At 40.3% G+C, this 22,283-nt stretch overlaps 1 protein-coding gene across 2 annotated transcripts; it reads left to right on the top strand.

Annotated features, from left to right (window-relative positions):
• The first annotated feature begins 17 nt into the window (after positions 1-17).
• Positions 18-20,341, top strand: RNMT (RNA guanine-7 methyltransferase). 2 transcript variants are annotated; one of them, XM_069778910.1, is made up of 11 exons: positions 18-151; positions 1,636-1,912; positions 4,182-4,314; positions 5,811-5,933; positions 7,279-7,394; positions 9,358-9,539; positions 10,151-10,315; positions 11,460-11,577; positions 13,943-14,044; positions 16,550-16,583; positions 18,491-20,341. In XM_069778910.1, exons 2-11 carry the CDS (start codon positions 1,652-1,654, stop codon positions 18,526-18,528), a joined length of 1,272 nt encoding a protein of 423 aa, XP_069635011.1. In that variant the 5' UTR covers positions 18-151; positions 1,636-1,651; the 3' UTR covers positions 18,529-20,341. The 2 variants fall into 2 exon arrangements, with proteins under 2 accessions (XP_069635011.1, XP_069635012.1); XM_069778911.1 differs by lacking the exon at positions 18-151 and adding an exon at positions 501-676.
• The last annotated feature ends 1,942 nt before the right edge of the window (positions 20,342-22,283 follow it).

Raw genomic sequence — 22,283 nt, 5'->3', positions numbered from 1 at the left:
GCGCAGCTTCGCGTCGTTCCACGCACCTACCCACTCCACCCCAACCCCCCCCTCCTCCCCTCCCGGACGTGACGCCACCACCACCACCACCGCCGCCGCCGCGCTGCGGGGACGTCACTTCCGCAAACAGGATGGCGGAGCGGCGGCCTGGGTGAGTGTCGCGCGCCCTGGCGGGAGGCCCGGTGGCGGGGACGCGGGTCCCGGGCTCCCGGCCCCTCGCGGGCGGCGCGGGGCGCGCGGGAGGCTGCGCGGCGCGGCGCCGCGCCACACGCCACGCGCCACCGGCCGTCGCCAATCGGCTGCGGCCGCGTCGGGGCTGCTGGGTGGCGTCGCGGCGGCGCGCGCTTTGTCCGTTGCTGCGGTAGGCCGCGCCTTCGGGAGCCGCCCCGGCCGGCGGCCTGCCCCCGGGGAGCAGCCCCGCCGGAGCGCCCGTCCCGGCTGCGCGGGCCCCCGTGACGCAGCTGAAAGTCTTCAGGGCCTTGGCCGTCAGCGGGCCGCCTGGCTTCGCGGGCCGCCTGGCTTCGCGGGCCGCCAGCGCTGCCCCCTCCCCCGCTCTCCGGGCGTTTTGCTCTCTCCGGCCTTCTCCAGTGAAGGGGCTGCCCCCCTGGGCACTTGGTCGCCGTCCCCGGTGACGAAATTCTGATCGTTTCTCAACTGAGGCCCTTAAAAGCACTTGGTAAACCGCTTGGAAGAGCCGGGCGAGGATAAGGCAGGGCACGCTCGATGCTGCAGAATGCTTTCCGTCAGTCGGGCTTCAAGGCTCCCTGTTTTGAGGAAGGCTGTCCTGGGGCCTCCGTACAGTGGTCCGCCTAAAGAACGTCTTTTGGGCCTCGTTAGGAGACCTCAGCCTCCGTTCGGGGGAGCGTGCCTGGCTTTAGTTAGACTGAAATAGGCCGTTGTTTTAGAAGAGGAGTTGCCAACTTATCCTCTGCCATGTCAAATCAAAAAGGAGGTGCCCGTCTTCCTGCCCATGGTGGAAAGAAGGCTGGGGAGTGCTGGAGACTAGACGAGCTTTCTAGCAGTGGCCTGCAGTCCTCCAGACTGCGTAGTGGAGATAAGGAAATGCAGTTACAGCTGAAGATTCCTAGCGTTAGTGAAGCTTGAGGCATAGTGGATACTCTTGGCAAACTTGAAAATCCACAACCGATACAAAAATTTGCTCTTAAAAACCACCTTTTTTTTTTGTTTGAGGACATCCACCTGAAAGCACATCAGATTAAATAATGAATTTACTGATTTGAGGGGCTGTCAGCTTGTGTTTCTCAACATAAAGTGATTTGTAGGTTACTTTTTATGGGGAGGGGAAAAGGGAGATGACAGGCTCAAAAACAATAACGCATTGCAGTTGAATCAATAAAGATAGCTAGGAGACTCAAACATGAAGAGTAAAGATTTATCTTCATTTGATTTTAGTATAATGAGCGTACTTTTAAATTCCACGTATTTTATTGTGCTATCTTTATTAAACAACTAGTCAAATTTGGAGCCTGTATGTTGGTTACAGCAAAGGCATGTTATTTTTTTTATAATGCCAGTATTATGATTGAAAGTCATGACTGTAGCTGCGAGTAAGTGAAATTCAACACTGAAAGTAGTTGGTGGTTTTTGGTTTGGTTTTTTTTCCCCCCCATATAGATTTCCATTCTGATCAATGGACAAGGAGACTAACCTGTCAAAAATGGCTGATTTAACCAAGACAGAAGAACAGGAAGTAGAAAAGAGTTTGGATGAAGAAGTGGAGAAAACACCTTGTACTTTAGAGGCAGAGTCAGGTATTGGTTGGCAAGGCGACAGTTCAACTTCAGGCACAGTGCACTCCACTGAAAGTGAAAAAGAAGTTGATAGTGGTAATCAGGACGGCAGAGCAAAAAGGAAGAATTTAGATCCTGAAGATGAACCTCCTAAGAAAGTAGTGAGTATCATTTTATTTTGAGCTATGTTCATGTCCTTGTTTCAAAGCCTTAGCTCAAGAAAAGATTGAAAATATTTATGCTAAACATATGTGAACCAGCATGAAACACCAAATGTCAAAGTTTGTGGGTAGCTTCCTAGCAAAATAACTGGTGCAGAAGTTATGTTGGGCATAACGGGAGAGAAAGAGGGCTGGTAAGTAGAATGTTAAGAAAACTGATCTCAGCACATGCTTAGTCTAATTCTAAGGCTATCGTTCCATTGTCTGTGTGGTAGCAATCTGGTAGTGTAGAGTAGGGTTTACTGGCATTAGTCCAGGTCCCATATCCTGAATTCACGTTTTGTACGTTGTTGTCCCCTGTATTAGTATAGTTATCTGTGGCTGGGAGGTTCTTCCGTAAGATAATTTTGTCCTTTAATTTCCTCAACAGTGTAATGTATAATTTAGAAAACTCTACAAACTGCATCCTCTGTGATATAATTTCAGTATGATTTGTTAGTAAAGTGAAGTACTGAAAGGTTTACAGATGCTTTTTTTTTTTTTAAGACTGCAAGAGTAGCAGAAAATATTTGTCCTTTTAACTGGGAGGGTGAAAAGGGTAATGTTTTATATGACAGTGTCCTTTAATATGTATAAGCTTGTAGAAACTGATGCTGTAATATCTAGTCTAACTTTGACCTTTTGGGATATTTAAATATAATTTGAAAATGTCTTTGACCTAATGTTTGGTTTCTCTGTTCAGAAATTTTCTGGGAAGTTAATTTATGGCTAAGCAATCTCATAAAATAAAGGGTGCCCTTTGTTGTGGTAGAAACATTATTAACCCTTTCATCTTTTAAATAAGGTAGTTCTGGGATAAGGTTTAGGTGGACAAGAAACACATTGGTTTTGTGTGGCTTAAGGGTGTAGAGAGGTGACTGCATTGAACATGGCTGCCAGCATCTAGATGTTACTGCTGATGGCTGTTTGCAACTGTGCGTGCAGCAGCTGAGATGCGTTAATGGATTGTATGAATACGTCCCCGACACTTGTCAGAGTCAGCTGTTCTAGCTTATGTCACCATCAGTGGCTGTTCAGGGAGCCATCTGTGCTTACCCTAAAAAAGACTAGAAATGGTCAAAATATTTGTTAGTATCAATTAGCTGAGTGTGGTAATAAACAGATGATAGGGTCATACAGATTCCAGACAAGTATGTCTGTGTTCATTCTGAAGGTTACCAAAATTATATGAAATACTGAAGAATTCATGTAGTACATGAAAGTCAGTCAAACCTTCTTTTCCCTTGAGGAACTGCTATTTGAATAATAAGATATTGGGATGTCGACTTTTGTAGTCAACTGTTGGGAATGCTTCTAATTGCTGTGTGAATTTGTACTGGCTGGGGCTTTGTAGCATGTTTGTGGGTTTTAACTGAGAATCCTTCATTGTCATTAGTTTGTACTGTTACTTTAAATGCTTTTGTGCCTTACAGAATTTGTGTTGGTTCTCCATGTTCTGCTGCTTTGTATTTTATTTATAATTTATATTAATTTCATGTATGTAATTGAAGATTATTTTCAAGATGAAGAAATGTTAGGAGCACAATATCTGGATGTAGACTGCTTCTCTGTGTCACATGGGACAGAAACTTCTTGGAGTATTTGCAGTTAAGACTAAACTGGAGATACTTCTACAGTGAACTGTTAAGCATTAAATGGGATATGTTGTCAGTTCATTACTCTTATTCCCTTACCATGGTCTATTTAAAGCTGTGGCAGTGGGATCATCCACTTAGGGCTTTATGCGACATCAGCTAGTTGGCATTTTGATTAAATTGGCAGTTTATACACTTATGTTAGGTGTAGACACGGAATTTCTGAAACAGGATTTTTGAAGAAGCTTAAAGTTCCTTGAGAAGGAACATCCTCTTCTTCAATCCCAGGCTTAAGGGGAATGAAACTGATTCTTTGAGAGTGGTGAGAGTATTAGAGAACTGAAAGTTAAGTATTTCTATGAAGGAAAGATGCTGGGCATCGTCCATCAGAAATTACCTGGACCAACTGAAAAGGGGATTAAATTTTTAAGGGAGTTGTCTGTGATAATTGAAGTGCTGACATCAGTACCAGGACAGATATGGGAAATGTTTTGATATATGTAATGATGATGCTTTTCATAGTATTACTTGTTTACTTTCTTAAATCCTTAAAGTGAACTCATGTCTTTTGATTAAATTAAAAAGTAGTAAAAAGAATTCACTGCTTGAATCTATTCCTTCCCTCATTTCTACAGCGTGAGATAGGCCATGGGCAAGCTGTAGCTGCACATTATAATGAACTTCAAGAAGTTGGATTGGAAAAACGTAGCCAGTCTCGCATATTCTACCTCCGAAACTTTAATAATTGGACAAAGAGCGTCCTCATTGGTAAGCTTCCTTAACTGATCGCTTAGACTTTAATAAAATGTAACTAATTTTTTAATCAAAATGTAACTTTTTTTCCTGCTTTCTGATGTTGATTATGACACTTTGTCTCTTAATACATAGTAAGATTTTCAAGTGCAATAAAACCCCTATTTTTATTTTGAATTTCTGTGATAGTGTTTTATATTGTTGGAGTGCCAAATGTATGCTAAAGTTTTAAAGATCAACTGACCTGAAAACTGGAAAAAGTTCATGCTGGAAACTGTTCTTCTTTGTAACATTTTTAAATGGAAAGGTACAGCTTTAAATCATAAAGAATCTTACCTGTTCTTGTTAGATTGAGCTGGTCTTGTTATTTAAATAACATCTGAAATAATTTCTTAACCATTTTCCCAAAGCAGTTTGTCCTCAGGTCTCGATTAAGCAATTCTGCAGGAGACTTGGAACACATAAATATTTTCTGTATGACCACATTCAACTGTTTAAAAGATGAAAAACTAGAGGAGGTAGTTCTTTAAGAATCAGCAGCTTTTCATAAAAATCAGTCTGCCGTCCCACAAATTAATTCCAAAGTGAGGAAACAAAACCATCAGATATCTGCAAACAAAGAAAAGAATTATCGGCGCAGCACCACAGATTCATGAAGAGGGATCTATGCCAGGAGATGTTGGCACCATTTGTCTTAGCATGCTGCTTTTTGTTGTGTTGTATCAGAGCAGTTAGAAGCAATACTTAAGTTTATATAAAGCCGTTCCTGAAGCCTGTGTTGAAGCCTTTCAGTCATGATGAATTTAAGTAGTGTGGCTTCACAGCAGTTATATCAAAACATATTTCGTGTCTCTTACTGTGAAGAGAAGTAAGATTACTGATTACTGTTCCAATGATTCCATATCAGCTAACATGCTGATATGTTTTGCATTATATGCCAACATCAGTCAGAGCAGAGATAATCTAGACAGAGTGGAGATAGAAGAGGAAGTGAAATGATTTATGTAGGGTAAAAAGACAGCAAACAAGTAGCTAATGTTATTGCAAGGCCTAGGAAAGTAAGTGGAAAACGTTACACAAGGAAACATTGTCGGTAATGCATTTAATTGGCTTGTACTCTTCTGCAAAAAGCTTTCCCATACTTCCAAGTAACATCTGTCTTCATTATAATGGTAATGAAAGGGAACTCTGTTTCCCTACTCACGCACCGATGCGCGGTTTTGCCTTTGTCTGCTGGGGAAACAATTCAGAGCTTCAGTCACATTACATGCAAAGCACGTTAAGCATATAGAATATGTATTATCTTCTCCATAGTATTAAAAGTTTGTGGTTCCTTTTGTCATTAGTGGTTTCTAGAAAAAGACATTTAAGTCTGTAATGTTAAGAAGACTTATAGGCAAAGTTCTAAGGTGTTTTAACATTCTCAAACCCTTTTGGTCCTTTAAGCCTCTCTGTACAAAACAAGTGAATTAAGAGACCTGTGTATGCATTCTCTCTTTTTACTTTTCTAGGTGAATTCATAGACCGAGTACGACGGAAAAAGAATGATATAACTGTTTTGGATCTAGGATGTGGCAAAGGTGGAGACTTACTGAAATGGAAAAAAGGCAGAATTAAAAAACTTGTCTGTACTGGTAAGAAGACACAATAACTTTCCAGGGAGAGTACATCAGTGTTTTATGGGAAAACCAAGCACATCTCCAGTCTTCCATTATTTCCTTTTTTTTATAAGCCCAAGAATGCAATGATAGACCTTCTGTCAAAAAGTCTTATTTTGTCTTTTAACCTGAAGACATCAGCTTGATTGCCAGCATAAATATAAGAACCATTAATTTTCTGTGTAATTATCTTTCAGTTCAACTCACAAATAAAATCTGGTATCAATAAAGAAGCATACAATTGCCACAGATTGTCTTAGGCAAAATATAGCACTGGGAAAAAGACTGACTTTTTTTTTTAGTATGTTTTCTCCCACATCTAGTCTCCTGTGGTGTTTTTAACTGTTCTGAAAACACACAGAGAAGAGTTGCATTTAAAAAACAAATAAACCCTACAGTGTTGTGACAAAAAATGGTCTTGGGTGTTACAATCAACTAAAGATTTTCAGACTCAGAAAGGGGAAGAGCTGAAAGCTGATTAAAAAAATCATTTAAATAGTTTGCTTAGATGTTGGGAGGCAGATACCATCTTCCCTTTTCCCAGAAAGCATCCCAAAGATAATCAGAGGAAGTATTACTCAACTTCAAATTTAATTAGATACTAAAATTTCATAAAATTCCTTTAGTGGCAGTTATGCTGGGTATTCTACATTTTACAGTTCTTTTTTGCTTTATCAGTTGGCAGTCTTCAAATACAGTTAACTAATTTGCTTACAAAGTCCTTATGTAAATTTATTGCATATTGTTAGTTTTTAAATTTGTGCAAACTGTTGTTATTCAGTGAAACTTGATGCCTGAGAGAGGAACAGTCTTAAAAAGAAAATGAAAAAAAAAATTCCATGATAGAATATATCAGTATATATCAGAAATAACTGCATTTCAACATCTTGTATATTTGTAATAAGATGAAGAGCTTTCAGTATTGTTTGAGAAACCCTGGGAGCTGAACTGTTGTAGCTAATGCATAGCTAGGCACTTAACGCTGACAGCATTTAGTATCAATCACCTGGTATCCATCACTTGAAATTTTGGAGGCTTGCTTTGCACTTTTGAGGATGGGAGCTTTCTAAAATCTTCAGATTACAACTTTTGTCTTGAAGTAAAGACTGAAAATGACAAAGAGTTATAATCCTGAACACTTCCTGCAAATTAAATTCCTTTTCTACAACTTGGAAATAAAAGTTTTTGTTCCCCTCAAAATGTAACTGAAGATCTTTTATCCCTGCCATAATGGATCTGCTGTGTTCTGGTAATGATTCCAATTTTCTTGTCTGGGTAGGAGTTTACTCACTTTTTTTTAAATTTCTCCCTCCATATATAGATATTGCTGATATTTCTGTGCAACAATGCAAACAGCGATATGAAGACATGAAAGCCCGATGTCGTTATAACGAACGTATTTTTGATGCAGAATTTATACAAGCAGATAGTACCAAGGTACAGTTCGTCTGCTTTGTAATATTTTGGGGATTTAACATTCTTTTGTTAAGCAAGTATAGGAGTGATGGTAGTGCTGTAATATTTTGGGCATGTATATTTTTAAGATCAGATTGTTGTACTATCGGGAGAGTCAGCCATGCTGAAAAGTTGTGTAAGATGTAGTTAAATGCGTTTTGTTACTGGTTTACAGTGTAACATTCTTGAAGCCTGAATGTCGTCTTCAGATAAAAAATCTGGTGCTTTCAGTTTCTTTCACTTCACAAGGGGAAGGGAGTGGTTACTTACCTCTGGAGTTCTAGGAGCCAGCATGGGATGTTGGAAACCGTCTTGGTGAATGTGTTTTTATGCTGGAATGAGTAAGGGATGTTTTCTGATTTGACTTGTACATTCAGCTTATCTAATTATTTTTTTTCTAGCAGCATTTTAATTACTATAATACATATCTTCAAAACTTGTGTGATAGAGCAGATTTCTTAAGACTGTCTGGAGGCAATAGTGAATACATTGCTGCGGCTTAGGAGACAGTCTTGTAACCAGCAGTGCTTTTGCTTCCTAGAAATGTAGGCTGAGTGTGCCCTGCTGATGCAGGCTGAGGGACAGAGCTTACTTGGTTCCAGCATATCTGTGGAAAGGCTGAACCTGTTCTTCCCAGCCTTGCAGGAAGGGTTGTTTGCTTGATTTCTTGGTTGCCTCTCCTTCTTCTGAGGAATACAGTCTGTTGCAGGTTCCAGGTCATCTCTCTCTGCTCAAAATTACAGTCAGGGGAGAGAGGAGAGAGTCTTGGCCAGGAAAGAAAGGGATATTTTCATGTTACTGTTACAACTCAGACTTATATGCATGTATGTTTTCTGTTGCACGCTCTGTCCTGTCTGTTCACGCACACAGAATTTCATCTCCCCGACTTTCTATCTCTATCATCTATGTTCTATATATACAAAATCTCATTCTCACAGCTTGTCTAATTCCATCTACCTCTGTTTCTCAGTTTCCTGTATCTATCTCTCTCTCACAATGTGGAGAGGGAGTAAATGAACAGGTAAAATTGCTATGGGTCTGTGAAGTGTCCATTTTTGTCTTGCCACATACAGAACATTGACAGTATATGGCATTAACTGGTAGAGTCTGGGAGTGGATGGGTGATGGGGAAGTCTGGGATAGAAGAGAAACTTGGGTAGAACTGTTAAGTATGAAATATTTTAAGTACAGAACGCATAGGGCCTTGGGTAGAACTTTTGTGCTTCTGTGTTAGTTATGGTGGCTACTAGCATTGTATAAAAGAAGCCTGATCAAGAAGAGTCAGAGAACTGCTGAGTACAGAGTCAAACTATGGCAAGCTTTAACCTGACAGATTTCAAGGGCTTCAAGTTCTTCAGAGTTACTGGTTACTTGGTCTGGGGTGGGGATGAGTGTGTTGGTACGCATGTATGTCCATGTGTGATAATACGGCAAATACAACTTGGGGCAGTGCAAATTGCCGTATTTAAAACAACCCCTCTTCTCAGTTATATGTTTAATGGCCAGTTCTCATAACAGAGACTTCGTAAACTGAAAATTTATTTTATTATAATAATTGTTTCCAGCTAAACGCTGGCCAGTTATAAACCCTCAGCAGTAAAATATCTCTGGAAACTATTAGGTAACTAACCTTGGGTTTTGGCCTTTCAGGTGTAGTGGTGTTACTTGACAACACAAAAAGCATTTGAGGACATGGTAACTTTGAAGTGTGTGTGTGTGTGTGGTGGTGTTCCCAAATGTTGTGTGTGGTTTTCTGTGTAGCAGAGGACTTCTTCTTACTCTTACCTTTTTCATTTTGTTCTTGTTGAACTTGTGAAGGAATGGGGTCTGAAAGGAGAAACTTCAAAGAATTATGGGAGTAGTGTATTTGTTAAAAGATTTCAGTGAATCATGCTTGTTTCTGTAGCTTTTGTTACAATTGTTTTTTCTTTTTAATCTTTTTCAGGATCTCTTGTCTTCCAAATACAGTGATCCAGATATGCGCTTTGACATTTGCAGCTGTCAATTTGTTTATCATTACTCATTTGAGACGTATGAGCAGGCTGACATGATGCTTAAAAATGCTTGTGGGAACCTCTCTCCTGGAGGATATTTCATTGGCACAACTCCAAATAGCTTTGAACTTGTGTAAGTACTTTTATATTCTATTAAGCTTTCAAAAGTCTTTGAAGCATTGTTACATGATAGTTGTTCTTGCAGCACTCTGATATGTTTGTGCAAACAACAGCAAGGTTTTTTTGTAACAGTTTTGAATTCTAGTCATGAAAATCTCACTCATGAACTTGACTCAAACAGGTAAATCTGTACTAATCCTTGTCTTTTGCAGACACGTCTCTTCTGGTATAGAGTATAGTTCTTTATACATAAACCCTCTGTAGCGACTTCAGTAGTGGTAAAATAGCCACAACCTGGGGAATAACTGTCAGGGTTCTGCTGTGGTTGTTCCAAGTAAGCCTGACTTGTCCATGTAGAGTGTGTCTGGGCTAAAGGTTAATTTTCTAGGTTCATTTAGTCCTTGGTATGTTGTATAGGAATGATAAACTGTTAAAACCTAATATGCTGCTTGTCTTCATTTCATTGTTTCATTGCCTTATTAGGCAATGGGAGGTGGGAAACTACAGAGGTCACTGAACGGTGTAGTGCTGGGATAAACACTTTCAGGCCTCTTATGCGTAGTTTTCTTGGCCTGTTAAATTAAAAATTGGTCCACTAATGTTTGTTTATATCTCATTTTATAGAAAGCGACTTGAAGCTTCAGAAACAAATTCATTTGGGAATGAGGTGTACAGTGTAAAATTTGGAAAGAAGGGCGAATATCCCTTGTTTGGCTGCAAGTATGATTTCCACTTGGAAGAAGTGGTTGACGTCCCCGAGTTCTTGGTTTACTTTCCATTACTGGAAGAGTAAGTTAAATTTTGAATTAATTACACAATGAAAGCTGTGGAACACAATAAGCATTTGTTTAGTTTGTGTATCATTGCATAATACTTGCAGAAAATTATATTTTGAGTTTCTAATTATGTTTTTTAGTTCTTCATTTTTTGTTGTTGCTCCAAATGCAGAGGTTTCTTGCATTTCCATCCACAACTGTAATCTGTTCATTACACTCAGTTGAAGGTCCTCTGGTCAGAAGCTGTGAAGACTTAAACTGGGTCTCACACAAGAATGTCTTTATCTGATATGTTGGATCTGTCAGCAAACCTTTAGTGCTGTCAACTTTTTCTTCTTTAATCTTAACTTTTTTGGGGGTTTCATTCTACCTTTTTTTAGTCCTTCAGCAAGCCTTCTTGTATATCTTCTTCATCATGGTGCATCTTACTTGTCTTCAACTTCCTTTGGATGTTCATAGGATTTTTCCTATGACTTACTTTTCTTCCTCTAAATCTTCATCTGTGAGCATACATTTTGCTGTTACCTCTGTGTGATTGCAGATTTGCCTTTCCCAGCCTGTCTCCTGAGGTACAGACGAATGTTTCCATGTTGGGGTTTTTCCTGCCATTCAAGCTCAGTATGGTTGTTAAACAATATTAAGCTTTCCCTTCAAATCTGTGTAATTTCACAGACTTCATTTGTAGTTCTCTATGAAAAATACCAGCATCTATCACTGACACCTGTAACTTCAGTATTGGATGACCACAGTGACTACATATAATTGAGAAATAAGGCACTAAATCTAGTACAAAGAGGTTCTCTGAATATATCCATAATATCCGATGTGACAGGGTATTTATACTGCAGGGAAGACAGCATAGTCTATCTGCTAGTTCAAATGGAACTTACTTCTGTGTGTTGGGAGAAGAGGTGTTTTTCTATTAAAATGTTTGTAACTTTCTTCTGTGTAGATTTTTGTTGTCCTAATTAAAAAAAGTACTGTTTGTTGTGGTAGTGCATTTTTTCATCTAAATGTCTGTACTAAAAAAATGAATTGTAGAAAGAGTGTAATCCTAGTGCATACCGTAAGATGTCACTGTGGCTTAAAATTGTTCCTTTGAAAATAAAACTACAATAATTTTGTGGCTTCCCTAATTAAGCGTATTACTTTGACAGAATGGCAAAGAAGCATGGTATGAAATTAGTCTACAAAATGACATTTCGGGAATTCTATGAAGAAAAAGTCAAGAACGAGGAGCATAAAATGCTGCTAAGGAGAATGCAGGCCTTGGAGGTAAATACGGAGTTGTTTCATTTAAATAGTGTTTTACATATTGTTAATTATTTGTGCAATAATTGAAATTCCTGTTGTGAACATGGTACAACTAATTAAAGGCTACCAAGAGAAGAACTAAACTCCTGTGGCTGAAAGTGCGACTGTGGTGGGTTGACCTTGACTGGCTGCCAGACACCCACCAACCTGCTCTCTCATTCCTTCTTCCCAAAAGGATGGGGGGAGAAAATAAAAAAAACTTATGGGTCAACATAAAGACAGGGAGATTGCTTAGCAGTTACCATTACGGCCAAAACAGACTAAACTTGGAGAAGTTTATTTTAATTTATTACAAAAAAAAAAAAAAAAGAGAGTAGGGTGGTGAGAAACAAAGGCAAACCTAAAAACACCTTTGCCCCACCCACTGCTTGTTCCCAGGCTCAACTTCACTCCTTCAGTCCTGAACTTTCTACCTCCTCTCCTTGCCCCACAGCGCCAGGGGACAGGGAATGGGGGTTGTGGTCAGTCCATAACACATGGTCTCTGCCTTTCCTTCCTCCTCACACTTTTCCCCTGCTCCAGGATGGGTCCCTCCAATGGTATGATACAGTCCTTCACAAACTGCTCCAGTGTGCATTCTGTCCATGGGGTACAGTCCTTCAGGCACAGACTGCTCCAGCATGGGTTGGTTCTTCACAGGGTTGCAGCTCTGGCCAGAAAACCTGCTCCTGATTGGGCTCCTCTCCATGGGCCATAGCTCCTGCCAGGAGCCTGATTCTGTGTTGGGTCTCCACAGGCTGCAGCTTCCTTCAGGGCATGTCTACCTGCTGTGGCATGGGGTCTTCCACAGGCTGCAGGTGGATATCTGCTCCACTGTGGCCCTCCATGGCCTGCAGGGGGACAACCTGCCTCACCACGGTTTTCTCCAGGGGCTGCAGGGGAGTGTCTTTTCTGGTGCTTGGAGTGCTTCCTCACCTTCGTTCTTCTCTGGCCTTGGTGTCTGTAGAGTAGTTTCACATTTTTCCTTGCTCCTCTTTCACAGCTGTTGTGCAGGTTTTTTTGCACTTTCTTAGATATGCTTTCCCAGAGGTGCCCCACTCGTGGCTGAGGAGCTCAGCTGTGCTGTGTAGTGGCTCTGTTAGTGTTGGAGCTAGTGGAACCGGCTGTGTCCAGCATGGGACAGCCCTGGCCTCTCCTCACAGAGGCCACCTCTGCCACCTGCTGCTGCCATCACCTGGGCACGAGCACCCAATAGAGTCATTCAGTTTTGTAGATAAAATTTCAATTTTGAGGCAAGTTTTCATTTTTATTAAGTAGTAAGTGAAGCACAAGAATCATGCCTGGTGTCACATAGTGGTAACCATAACCCATTTCTTCTTCAGTGGAGAGAGACTGAAAGCTGGATCTTTGTGCAAGGAATATCAATTGAAAAGAGAGAAAGTGATCTTTGTAGGAATAAAGGAACAGGCTGTGTTTGTAGAAGAAAATGGTATTTGACTGTATTGAGTTTATGTTTTTGCCCAATGTTTTTGCTTTTTTTTTATCCTCAAGCTCTTAACCTGGATGACTTTGGCAGCTTCAGAGAAGCTTTTCAATACCATTTCTGAGGCTTTGGCTTTACTCGCAGTTCTCTCTGCTTCCTTCTTCCCTCAAACAGTAGAATTTTTCAGCATAAAACTGTCACGTCAAATATCTGGTCACTTACTAAACTGAGTCACATGGGCTGCAAGTGGACTTGACTGTCCTTGTTGATTCTGAAAGTGACAGTGCTTTGTATGGGCTTAATACCGCCAGTAGCATGGTGACACAGCCTTTGACATACTGGCTTCGTTGTTAGAAAAAAGAGTTGTCTTAAATTAGTGGCCACTTACAATTGAGGACTGCATGGTACAGACCATTATGCAGTAACTGGGATCCTTAAGAAGTACGTATTAGTTTTGAAAAATTAGTTCTATACTTCTGTTACAGCTCCTGTGTGTTAATAAAGCATTTTAAGCATTCTGCTTGAAATTTTACAGTTGCTCGTTTCTTAGTACTCCTACTTAAGAGATGCTGGTTTGTTCAGTTGCTGTTTTAAAAGAGGGTGTATCTAGGTAATACTCCATAATGAGCTGTACATGGAGGATTATTTTTATAATTATTCTGTTTCCCCTGTTTTGGAGACATAAGGAGCATTTATAAATCCTGGGTGTCGGATTTTCTGGGAAGTAGGGAATATTGGACCTGATCTTCTAGGTGCTATAAAGGAGAGATCTAAATTTAAGATCCTTTGAATAACTAGTGACCTCTGTTCTGGGCTATGTCGTGACAAACCCTTGACTGATGTGATTAAAGTATCTTACTACACAATTAATATTTTTTTTCTTATTTTTCCTATGTTTTCCAGCCATATTCTACATTTGGTGATTCCAGGCTTGTTTCTGATAAACCTGAGGATTATGAGCATGTAAAAGAGTTCATCAAAGATGGCAAGGCAAAGTTACCATTGGTAAGTTCCTTCTTACTTCACTAGAGCAAATGGTGTTGAAAATTGAGGTCCTGATTTTTTGGACATGTGGTGCCGCCTTCATTTCAACTGCAATGAAATTGGTATGAATGTCTCTGTGCATGTGAAAAATCATAGAGCTACAGGTCTAAGGAGTTCATCTAATCTATACCCCATACTCAGAGAATCAAATTCACTTCATTTGGTAGCTATTAAGAAATTTGTAACTGTGCAAAAGGGAAAGGATATTTTGCCATCTTCCTTGGCAGCTGTTCTAATGTCACTCTTCTTAATTTGAGGATTTTTCTTACTTTTCTGGATCTTCACGCGACCAATTTAAAGCTTTAGTTTTCTTTTTTTAATCTTCTGACAGGAGAGTTGAAAACTTTCTTTGTAATGCTGTATGTATTTGAAATATTAAACGCTGTTTGTCTATTGTCTTTTTGGGTGAAGATCCAGCTCCCTTCTCAGCCAATTTTATTGAAGTTCTGTAAATGCTATTTTTTAAAATGTGCTGTACCTTTTTTTTTTTTTTAAACAGAGCTCTTAGGATTAAACTAGTCCTATGTACATAAAACTAAATCCATATATTTCTGCCCTCAATTTTATTAAATACGATATTCTGTTCACATTCTGGAATGAAAAGAAAGTTTCTTTGTGATGATCGTAATCTTACCTTGTACAAAACTTAGTCTGCTATCCTGTCAAATATTTTTTGCATTTCTCCTGTTTTGGCAGCTTGATTTATGACTTCAGAATTAAAAGAATGCTGAACCATCTTTAATGGAGGTCATATGAGATTTTAGATCAGTGGTCCAATTAAATATGTTTTTTCTGCTTCTAGTCCTGTCTTCTAATGTATATGCTAACTTTCTGAGCTTGCTGTCTTTCTCATGTTTTTATAAAGGGTTTTTCTTTTTTCCATTGTCCTAGCAGGACATGACAATGTTGGAGTTGTCTGCAGCTAGTCCTCTCCCAGCCTTTCATTCTTCTGTATTGTTCTCAGAGTTGGGTGCATGATGGACAGGAGCCTGCACAGCTGCTGTTCCTGGGAAGCGAGCAGGAGAAGAGGCAATGTCTGCTGTCATTTTTCCCGAGAAACTACTGCCATCTGGCTATTGCCTCTCCATCTGTAGCTAGGCTAGCTATTCAGGGTAGCATATAGCTGAGTGTTTCCTTCTGTCTGTGCATTCGGGGAGTCAGGCTGTATGGAAACCTTGCAAAGGCTTGGTTTAACCTAATTTCATGCTGAATGGTTCCTGATAAGCAATGCTGGCTCTTTCAGTCTGAACTTTAGGTCTTTTTTAATGTGTTGAGGCTCTTTGACAAGCCAGAACCAAAATTGGAGACTAGTTTGAGTAAAGATTGTAGTTTTAATAAATTCATATGCAGTTACTGATAGATGGCATCCTATTGCATTGTCATAGCTATAGCATGAGGTTGGTCCGCTTGAAGTTTTTCCACTTGGATTTTTCTTTTTTTAACCATTGGTTTATCTACTGTTTATGTTCTGAATTCTTGAAGATGTATGCCTTTTACTATATATCTAAAAATCCTACATCAAGAGGGAAAAGAAACCTGCTCTCTGTATTTGAAATCTAAAAATTTTAAAAAGAAAAATGCTTCTTTTACGAAATAAGCTTAAGAACATGAGAATGGTCAAGTCAGACCAAAACCCTCTTTTGCCAGGTGCTGTGTCACGTGGCAAGAAATCTGCTTGAACAAGCTTTTTTTCACTAGTGTTTTAAAAGATGAATCATTTGGTCAGGATTGATCAGTGGGTAGCATGTGGGCTAAATCATGGCCCTGGGTGAGGACTCAGTGCAAGGTGATGGAGTGGGTAGAGCAGAAAATCAGCTTCTGGTTGTTACCTCATGCTTCTTAATTGGTAGGGTAAATGGTAGCAGCTTTTTATTTGTGCACTTGCCCTGCTTTCATCTGAAAGGCTGAGCTAGGAGTAGGTTTCTGAAGCTGCAGAGCAGGCTGGTTTTTCACAATGTGTGAGCGGGGTTGGGAGTTATTCTCTTGCAAATAGGGGTTTTGTAGGCTGCAAGGAGGTGTTAGGTGGATGCAGGCAGTATTCCTGGGGAAGATGGCAGCACCATGATACAGGGCCTCTTCTTGACTTCTGCACAAGTGTTGGGCATCTTGGGCTGGAGAGCAGTTTGGGCCAGGTCAAGACACACTGATGGATGTGTGGTAATGGACCCAGCATGCTCTGCATTGCAGAGTCATCCAGCCCAACAGACTGTTGGCCCATTCTCCTATACCTGTGTAATTTAGGTGTGTTCTGCTATCCGGGGTGTTCCAATTCCCTGCTGTCGTAGTTATTGGAGTTATAAGTATCTGTGGTCTACAGTAATGCTCTTGTAGTTCCTAAATAGCCAGCCAGTGTGGGTCATTAGATGTTGGTCTGTGAAAGATTGATGATCCTGAGTTAAATCAGTGTTTTATTGTTTCCTCATTTTTTGTTGAAACTGTGGTTTTGTTTTTTTTCTCCCCTTCTAGGGAACCTTGAGTAAATCTGAATGGGAAGCAACGAGTAAGTGTTGTTTTGAAAACTCAATATTGACTGAATGACTGCTATGTAAAGTGTGTAAAATAGCCTGTTGTTTATGGAAGAAAATCCAAATTTTAAATATAACAAGGTTTTATTATTTGTGTTATTCAAATGCCTATGTACAGATATAGTGCACACATCTCAAGAAATTGGGAGGGAAATGCATAAAATAGGTTGAAATTTTGTTTTATTTAAGTAGCTTCTAGCATGCAAACTTTGGGGCTGAAGTAGTTTGGGGAAGCCTTACTTAGGATGTATGAAAAGAGGATGCCAGTGTTAAAAGATTATTTTGCTAGGGTTAGAGGATTAAATACTATACTTCTCTTTGTACACTTCGATACTACACTGTTATCAGTCAGCTAGAAAACAAACTCCAGTTGGGACATACATTCACCAAAAATAATATAAATCTGTTTTGGGAAGACGAGCTGAAGCTTTATTCTTTGCCTATAGTGATACACATGTTTCAGGAAGAAGCAATTAAAGCATGGATGGTGAAGAGGTATTTGAATGTTTTATAAAGGGAGTAGAAAAAAGTCAGTGCCTCAGACACCAAAAAGGATACATTATTGTTAAATATGTCTTGAAATTTTGTGAATGTGTGCCATGGAAAACTTTTGACATTGTTTTTTTCCAATGTTGAATTTAATAGAACTCAGATACAAGGGGCTGAGAATTCTAAGGGTAAAAATTGCTTCCTGGAGAGATTGTTACTTAATTCTGTGTAACTGCAGCCAACCAACATTTGCATTTTTGGAGACCATTATACTGATTGTGTTAGTGGTTTAAAAACAAACGAAAAATGCCGTTCAATTAATGAATGAAAAAATCTTTAGTTAAGCTGTTTGCTTTCTTAAATTATTATCTAATTTTTAAAGGTATGAATCATAAAGTAGACATTAATTCCAGCAAGGTATAAGTATTATGTAAACTATTAATCTAATTGAGAGGGGCTTTTTATACCTTTAAAAGTTCAGTGATGACTGTTTTTTTAAGTAGTCTCTTTTTACAGAGAGATTTGGAGTACAGAGCTTCTGATAGGGTATAAGCACAGCTTGTTTGTTACATGGAACTTCACTTTCCCTTATTGCTGAGGAATGTACGATAGGCTTGTCTTGAAAGATTTGCAATGTAGCTATGGCACCTCATCCATTAAAATAAAAGTTGAGTTCAAGTGGAAATCCATACATGTTTAATTAGACTCATGGTCTCAAGAAACTGGTTTAATTTATCTGTCTGGTATGAAGCATAAGAACACCTGACATAGCTGGCATTGATTATATGCCAAGCAAAAGTTTCCCAGGGGTGCCAGTGTGGACTGTATGAGTATCCATTTCTAGAATCACACTGTTCTGGAGTTGAGAAAATGCCATCTAGTGTTTGTAAATATTTCTTCTTTGTCAGTGATAATTTAAAAGAGCAAAGTTAATAATGTTGTACCATGAGTTTATTCACTTTTTTATTAAAAATGAAGTTGATAATTTTACTCCTAATTGTCCATTACTGCATGTATGAAGGAGTCTTTAGACTTAGTTGCATATGACTTTATGTACCAGTGAATGTTAATTATGTGTAGAATACCATAGTAATTTATGAATTCCATTCACATTTCAGTAATATCGTTAACTGAAGTTAGTGTTGCATTAACCATATCAGCAGGATTTAAAATATTTGGTTTTTTGCATTCTTAGCTCTATTGTGAAAACATGTCTAAAACCATGTTGGAATTGAATACTAGAGTTACTCATTGGGAAACTAGAGCATTTTTTATAATTTCAGTAATCTGCTAACAGGTTGTTTGGGCAGAGTATCAAGCTGTTTACATTTTGAAAACTTAATTGAGTTGCAGAGGAAGCTGAAACTTTAAATACTCCCATTTTCTTTTTTAGGTATTTACTTGGTATTTGCTTTTGAGAAGCAACTGTGAAACTTCACGTACTGGATGCAGCAAGAAGAGATCGTATCCACATGCAAGTTGGAATGGTCAGAAATCCATTGTGGCAACTATTTTTTTATTTTTTATTTTTTAATTATCAGAAGTGTGCAGGACACTACCAAAAACTAGAGCAAGCTCATGATTCTGAGTTACATTGCCTGTCTGTGACAGATGGACTGTGTGTGTATATATAAGAAAGATTCTGAACCAGTCTTTTTAAGCATTTGTAAGCAATCTGCATGCTCTCAAAACTCATGTTTGAACTTGACACAACTTTATGTTAGAAACAAATGTTTTGTTAGTAGAAGTATGTTTGTGATTTCAAGCCTGACCCTGCACTTTCTGAAATTGATGGAAAATTGACTGTTGACTTTGATGGTGCAGAATGAGGGCCTAAATATTGTACTGCACAGCTCAGTTAATTCATAATGAGATACGTTCAGACATATAGGGTATGTCTACATTGCATGCACTAAGTGGCAAATCATACCTGAGTCAGTTTGAATACTTATGTGCAGTGCTCAAGTCTGCAGTGTAAATCTACCTTAGTGGTATTCAAGGTGTAGTTTACATGGTAAAGTCCCATGATGTTCTTGTTTTTTGTGCTTGCTGATATGTAGTGTCACTTCATGGTGCTTTCAAGATTAAATGAGTTGGTTCTGTACAAAACTACTCGGAACGAACTGAATTTCTAAAGTTTTAAATCTCTACATCATTTTTCCAGATATGACTGTGGTAATCAAAAAACAGCTGCTGAACTTAGATTACTGAACATTTTATATTGTATTTAAAGACTCTCCTGACTTTTTGGTGGTTTTAATGTCTCCTGAAGCTTACTAGACAGATCTTAGGATGTATTTCTTACTTGTTTCATAAAATTCCAAATGAGCTTGGCAGAAGGATGAGCTGTTGGTGGTGATGGGGACCTCATTGCAGTCCTCCAGGCGTTAGGAACATGGTCACATACTGGATTGTGAACCAAAAGGGGAGCCTGTATAACATTTGAGGATACTAGAAATTCACTCTGGGAGGGAGGGCTGTGTATGTGTGTATACCCCGTGTGTATACCCCCTGTGCATGTGGATAACAATCCCCAAATTAGAGCGAAATATTTTGGTTGGAAATGTAATCTAATGATATTAATAAGCAGAACTGTGCGTAACTACCATCTTAACTGCCCGTCAGTCTCTTAGAGCTGGCTTAGGGATTTCTGACATTGTGTTTGCTCCGCTTTCCACATGCTTGTAGCCATGCACTACTGAGAGGGTGTGGGCACTTCATGTGTTTTCTCTCCCATCTTGGGCTAACAGTAGCTGTTTGCTGCTGTGGGCTAGTATAGTTTACATAGAGGTGAAATGATGAAGTGTTGATGGTACATGAGTGTTTTGAAAAGTTAAAATAAACCTGGGAAAGATTATTTCTGGTACAGAGTTAAGTGTTCAAATTACTTGAGTTTGTAGTTGGTTTGCCTTCCCCCTGTAATTAAGTCATGCTTTTTCCTCCATGACTCCTGATTTTATTTTTTTTGTTAGTTTATTGTATAGAAGAACACCTATAACCTTCACCAAAGCAGTAGAATCACAGTCAGTTCTGCTGCTGAAATTAAGAAAACAAGACTCTTTGTTACAATTAGTACTCATGAAACTAGCTGAAAAATGCTGACACTTTAGAAGTGCTGAAGTGTTTCACTGAAATTTGTGTGCGTCAAAGATAGTTTTGTTAGATTTCTTGTATCAAATTTCATTTGAAAGTACATTATGCTATTTTTGGAAGAAATCAGAATAATAAAAAGAGGGGAAATACAGTGGAGTGTCTTTCCTATTTTAAGCAAATTTCAACATATCACAGAATTGCATAATGGTTGAGGTTGGAAGGGACCCTCTGGAGGTCATCTGGTCCAACCCCCCAGTGCAAGCATGTTTGCCTACAGCCAGTTACCCAGGCCCATGTCCAGATGGCTTTTGAGTATCTCCAAAGATAGAGACTCCACAGCCTCCCTGGGCAACCTGTGCCGGTGCTCAGTCACTCTCACACTGAAAAAGTGTTTCCAGATGTTTGGAGGGAACCGCATGTGTTTCAGGTTGTGCCCATTGCCTCTGGTCCTGGGAACCACTGGAAAGATTCTGGCTCCATCTTTACACCTTCCCTTTGGGTATTTGTATACATTGATAAGATTACCAACCTGAGCCTTCTCTTCTCCAGACTGAGCAGTCCCAGCTCTCTCAGCCTTTCCTCATATAAAAGAAGCTCCAGTCCCAGCATCAGGTACGGGAGATGCTCCAGGATCTTGAACAAGATTGAACCCAGTATTGACCCCTGGGATACACTGCTAATTAGTGGCTTCTAACTAGACATTGTGCCACTGATCACCACTCTGGGACCAGCTGCTCAGCCAGTTCGCAATCCACCTCACTGTCCATCCAAGACAGCCTTGAAGTCAAGGTAGACTATATCCGCTGCTCTCCCCTCACCTACCAAGCTGGTTATTTATTTCATCATAGAAGTTTATCTGGTTGGTCAAAAATTACTTCCCTCAGTGAATCCATGCTGACTACTCCTGATGATTTTCACGTGCCTGGAAATCATTTCCAGGATCTGTTGCTCCATCACCTCGTCAAGGTGAGGTTGACCATACTGTAGTTCCCTAGGTCCTCCTCTTTGCCATTCTTGAAGATAGGGGTGATGTTTGTTTTCCTCTGATCTTCGGGCACTTCTCCCAATTGCCATGGGTATTCAAAGATTATTGAGAGTGGCCTCATAATGTATCTGCCAACTCCCCCCGCACTTGTGGGTGTATCCCATCAAGGTCCATGGACTTAGGTGTGTCTAGTTTGCTTAAGTATTCCCTGACCTGATCCTCTTCAACCAAGGACACATCTTCCTTGTTCCAGCCTTTCCCCCTGGGCCTGGGATTCCTGAAGGCCAGTCTTGCTAGTAAAGACAAAGGTAAAGAAGGCAGCCTTTTCCATGTCCTGTGTCACCAGTGCCTCTGCCTGTTGTGGTTAAAGCCCAGATGGTAACAAAGCACCATGCAGCCACTCACTTACTCCCCCCTGCGCCCAGCCACGGTGGGATGAGGAGAAATATAAAGGCAGGCTCGTGGGTCGAGATAAGGGCTGGGAGGGATCACTCACCACTGATGGTCACGGGCAAAAGACAGGCTCAACTTGGGGAAGAAACAAAATCAATTTCACTTGCTACCAATCAAAACAAAACAAGGACACTGAGAAGGAAACCCAAACCTTAGAACACCTTCCCCCCAGCCCTCAACCCCACTCCCGGTTCTCTCCACCTCCTCCTCCCGGCGGTGCAGGGGAACAGGGGATGGGGGTTGGGGTCAGCTCCCCACACCTGGTCTCTGCCGCTCCTTCCTCATCGGGGGGAGAGGACTCTGCACTCGTTCCCTGCTCCACCGGGGAGTCCTTCCCACAGGAGACAGTCTTCCACGAACCTCTCCAACATGAGTTATTTCCATGGGCTTCAGCTCTTCCCGAACTTCCCTGGCATGTGTCCCTTCCATGGGCCGATCTTCAGGCACAGACTGCTCCAGCACGGGCTTTCCCAGGGAGTCACGGCCATCTTGGGGGGCCTCCACTCCCCCGCTCCCCTCCATGGGCTGGGGGGGACAGCCTGCCGCCTCACCACGGGCTGCAGGGGTATCCCCTCCTCCGGCGCACCTCCTCCCCCTCCTTCTTCCTCACGGACCTCAGTACCTGCAGAGGGGTTCCTCTCACATTCCCCTCACT

This window comes from Haliaeetus albicilla, chromosome 3 (genome assembly GCF_947461875.1).
Source record: "Haliaeetus albicilla chromosome 3, bHalAlb1.1, whole genome shotgun sequence".
Taxonomy (NCBI): Eukaryota; Metazoa; Chordata; class Aves; order Accipitriformes; family Accipitridae; genus Haliaeetus; species Haliaeetus albicilla.
The sequence above is the reverse complement of the archived record's forward strand: the minus strand, read 5'-3'. Positions and strand labels throughout refer to the sequence as shown.

Coding starts and splice junctions, on each gene's coding strand:
- RNMT (XM_069778910.1), top strand. CDS start 1,652: ATGGACAAGGAGACTAACCTGTCAAAAATGGCTGATTTAACCAAGACA. Junction 1,913..4,181: donor ATGAACCTCCTAAGAAAGTA/GTGAGTATCATT, acceptor TCATTTCTACAG/CGTGAGATAGGCCATGGGCA. Junction 10,316..11,459: donor TACTTTCCATTACTGGAAGA/GTAAGTTAAATT, acceptor TTACTTTGACAG/AATGGCAAAGAAGCATGGTA.